The sequence below is a fragment of the Chenopodium quinoa genome, unplaced genomic scaffold, assembly GCF_001683475.1.
Source record: "Chenopodium quinoa cultivar QQ74 unplaced genomic scaffold, ASM168347v1, whole genome shotgun sequence".
NCBI lineage: Eukaryota > Viridiplantae > Streptophyta > Magnoliopsida > Caryophyllales > Amaranthaceae > Chenopodium > Chenopodium quinoa.
Window position 1 is genome coordinate 586422 of NW_018743514.1, and position 1055 is coordinate 587476.

Sequence of the window (1055 nt, forward strand, 5' to 3'; positions counted from 1 at the left end):
TTTGCCGATTTTCCATCGGGCAAACCAACGGGATAAGGTTGAACTTGCTTCACATCTTTGAGCATTGAAAAATCACACGTCACATGATTTGATGCCTTCGTATCTACAATCCAAGGGATAGTAGTTTCCTTACCATGCAAATGTATATTCTTTGGATTCAAGATATCCAATATTTGCTGAATTTGGGAAGCATTCACCCCAACCAAGCTCGTTGCATCATCAGGGGACACCTTCGATTGCTGCCCATTATTCGAACCACCGACCACCTTGTTTGCACGCATAGTCTGCGAAGAAGGAGGGGTAGCTACTGTCGAGCCACTGCTGCTATTGCGGGACCCACGACCTCCACTGCTACGCCCCCCACCACCACCGCCACCACGGCCAAGACCTTTTCCACCACGTCCCCTATCTCCCCACCATTCAGGATAACCATGTATTTGAAAACATTCCTCTTCATTATGACCTTCCCGATTACAATGGTTACAAAATTTGTCACTCTTATCAACATATTTTTGTTTTGATCGTGCATCCACTCGAAATGCACTCATTGTATCTTTATTCTCCTTGAGTGTGGCACCATCACGGAGTCGCTCAGTCATCACAATATTTTGATAGGCAATGTCGACCGTCGGAAGAGGATTTTTGAGCGAGAAGATGAGCACAAATTGATGCATAATGATCATCCAACCCGATCAAAAAATGATGAATTGAAGATAATCTTCCTCTCTAATCTCCTCAACTTGAGCAACAATGTTGCAAGTACACTTCCCACACGCACACTTGGGCACACGCATGAATGTGAAAAGTTCCTTGCACACCTTCGAAAGTCTGCCAAAATAATCGGCCACAGACTCGTTGGAATTTTGTTTGCGTTCACCCAAAGAAGTCTTCCATTGGCACACATGAGTACCACTCACCACGCAAAACCAATTCTTTAAATTTGTCCAAAGAATACTCGCATCATCATAATCACCAATCGTCGATCGCACCTTCGGATCAAGAATATTTGTTATCCATGACACTAGCATAGATTGCACAACAGTCCAATCATCCAT

General features: G+C 44.1%; 1 protein-coding gene across 1 annotated transcript; it reads right to left on the reverse strand.

Moving 5' to 3' along the window:
* Window positions 1-692: 692 nt before the first annotated feature.
* Window positions 693-1055, reverse strand: LOC110739894. Its single transcript, XM_021920374.1, has one exon. It carries the CDS (start codon window positions 1053-1055, stop codon window positions 693-695), a length of 363 nt encoding a protein of 120 aa, XP_021776066.1.